Source organism: Telmatherina bonti, assembly GCF_933228915.1.
Source record: "Telmatherina bonti genome assembly, chromosome: 23".
NCBI classification, from domain to species: Eukaryota; Metazoa; Chordata; class Actinopteri; order Atheriniformes; family Telmatherinidae; genus Telmatherina; species Telmatherina bonti.
Window position 1 is genome coordinate 30,323,223 of NC_136632.1, and position 2,500 is coordinate 30,325,722.

General features: G+C 45.4%; 1 protein-coding gene across 1 annotated transcript in view; it reads right to left on the reverse strand.

Moving 5' to 3' along the window:
- The window catches only part of parp12b (poly (ADP-ribose) polymerase family, member 12b), a gene marked incomplete at its 5' end in the record, with an annotated part of 18,492 nt that overhangs the window by 2,170 nt on the left and 13,822 nt on the right, over nucleotides 1-2,500 (reverse strand). Inside the window, 2 exons of the mRNA XM_079263435.1 lie at nucleotides 1,165-1,251; nucleotides 1,489-1,735. Coding sequence (XP_079119561.1) covers nucleotides 1,165-1,251; nucleotides 1,489-1,735 — 334 coding nt within the window. The remainder of the gene's footprint in view (nucleotides 1-1,164; nucleotides 1,252-1,488; nucleotides 1,736-2,500) is intronic.

Consider the following 2,500-nt stretch of genomic DNA (forward strand, 5'->3'; position numbering starts at 1 on the left):
GGAGAATATAATATAACACTTACTGTTGACAATGGCCGGGGCTTAGGCCTAAACCGGAAATGGTCATATGAATCTGTACAGGACTGGACCCTGATCAATCCATGTAAGTTTTATACTAATCAGTTCAAAATTGAGCGATTTATAGTGATTCATGATGTCATGGCGTCACGGTCCCGCCCTGCATCGTAGAACAACGCTTTTCTCTGGATCTCTTTACTAACTTGTCTACTGCTGTCTGGCCAAATTTGGAAAATAACACCTCCGGTCACCAGGGAGTGTAGCTAACTTATAATCCAATTATTAACATGTGCATATGGTCTGGATGGGACTGGCATCATATCTATGATGACCATATTTGGTGTCAGTGAGATGAAAGCCTTAGGACGAGTTTGGTGAGTTTTCAAGTCGGTTCAAGTCCCCAAAACGGCAACTCCTTTAAGAAAAGAATAAGAAGAATAAACTCTTGAATTTCAATAGGCATTCAGAGTTTGGACCTCATAAGAAAAACCAAAACCACCTGCAAAACCACGTCAGAACCACCTGCAAAACTGTGGAAGTTAGATCTGATCAAGGTCAACTTCTGCACCTGGTAAACAATGATATCTGTTGATGTAACATAGCAACTCTATCAGCATCACCAGTCAGCTTGGACAGTGTATAATTAGCAACTTGTGACATGCCTGCCCATGTAAAGAAGTGTGGCTCTAGGGATGAGCCCTATATAAATGACTGGCTTTCTCCTGAAGAAGGCCTTCCCCTTTGTCACACTGATGCTGTGTTAGTCTGTAATAAATATAGTCTCTTCCTGCCATCATCGCCTGCTGCCGTGTCCTCTCTGTAGCATCAATAGAATACAAATTATCCACAACAGATTGGCGAGCCAGCCAGGAGTCTCCTAGCTGGCTCGCCAATCTGTTGAAGGATGCAGCTCTGGTGATCTTATTATAGTTGCTATGTTACATCAACAGATATAATTGTTTACCAGATGCAGAAGTTGACCTTGATCAAATCTAACTTCCACAAAACCACCTCAGAACCACCTGCAAAACCACCTCGAGAGCCACAGCTTTATCTCCCAACCAGGAGCTGGAAGCGTTGTGCTTTACTGCCACCTGGTGGACGATCAGGAAGTCGAACAGAAAATAGAACAGGAAGTGGACTCACCCTGGAACTTGCAGCTGTTTCTGATGAAGTGTAGACAGATGTCCTTCGTCTCGGCCGGCTGAGCAGATTTACAGTCAGGATTTATTTCTGAAACAAGAAGAAGAAAATGATGAGACCGAGCAGGAAGAGGGAAGGTGCAGATGAGTCCAGTTCTCACAGCAAATTTTCTGGTATTTTTCTGCACTTCTGAACTGTTTTTAAAGTTCATAAGATGACTCATTGGACCAGCTTCGGGACAGAGTGTCCATTCCATTTGAACTGATGGAGGCTGTAAGACGGAAGATGTGCACGCTGCAGATCCAGGTGTGCTGGTTTCCTCCTCACCTGTGGCAGAAGCAATATAATGGACATTTCTGTAGATATAGGGCAGCTTGTCGATGATGTCCCCGCCCAGTCCCCGCTCCTCCAGCATCCTCCGTCCACCTTCGTCCACCGCGTGCTGTCGCTTACATCTGTGTCCGAACATGCAGCCGTCCTGAATGAAGTGCCGACACAGGTGGACTTTGGTGCAGTTCTCCTGGAAGGTGCAGCTGCCGTGATGACCCGAACCCTTGTTGTAGTGCAGACACACCTGAACAGGTGCAGAAGACAGAGTCAGGAAAGTAAAAAAGTGAAATTAACAGTAGAAGCTGATAAATAGTTAAATTTACCTCAGCAGATCCCTCAGTTCACTTTCAAATTTTAGTTTTTTTAATTGTTTTTAACATTTTTGTTTGCAGTCATCAACAGCTGTCGCCATCTCGTCACCTGATTCTTCTTCTCTGGACTTGGCCCAGCTTCTCTGATGTTAAACTACTGTTTTTTCTGTCTCCTAGCAACGCAGGTTCATCCGTCCAGATCCAGAACACAAAAGACAGGAGTTTTTTATAGGACGGAGGAGGGGGAGCTGCGTCCTTCATCAAAAAAACTTTCTTCCCTGGAAACTGAACCGACTGTGAGGAACGACAGAACAAAGACAGAAAGTCAAGCTGCGAGCAAGAGTTTTACCAGGAACCACCACCGGGGGCTCTGACGTTAGCAGCTGCTAACGTCTGGGACATACTAGCTGCTGGCAACCTGTCCGCGTATCATAGCGCCCAGACGTTCTCCGGGTACCTTTGGGACTATGGCAGCCAAATGGCACATTGGACATCGCAGTGGTGAAAACATAAGCTGTAGGAGCCATGAATTTTGTTTTAGGGGGACTGATCGCTGGGTCAACAGTTTGTTTTATTTGGTTGTTATGGCGATGTTACAATGAGCATGTGTAATAAACAGAACTTACTCATGTAAAGGGGTCTTGATCACGGCCCACTGGGCAGATGGACCATGAGAGATGAAACCCAGGTAATAACTC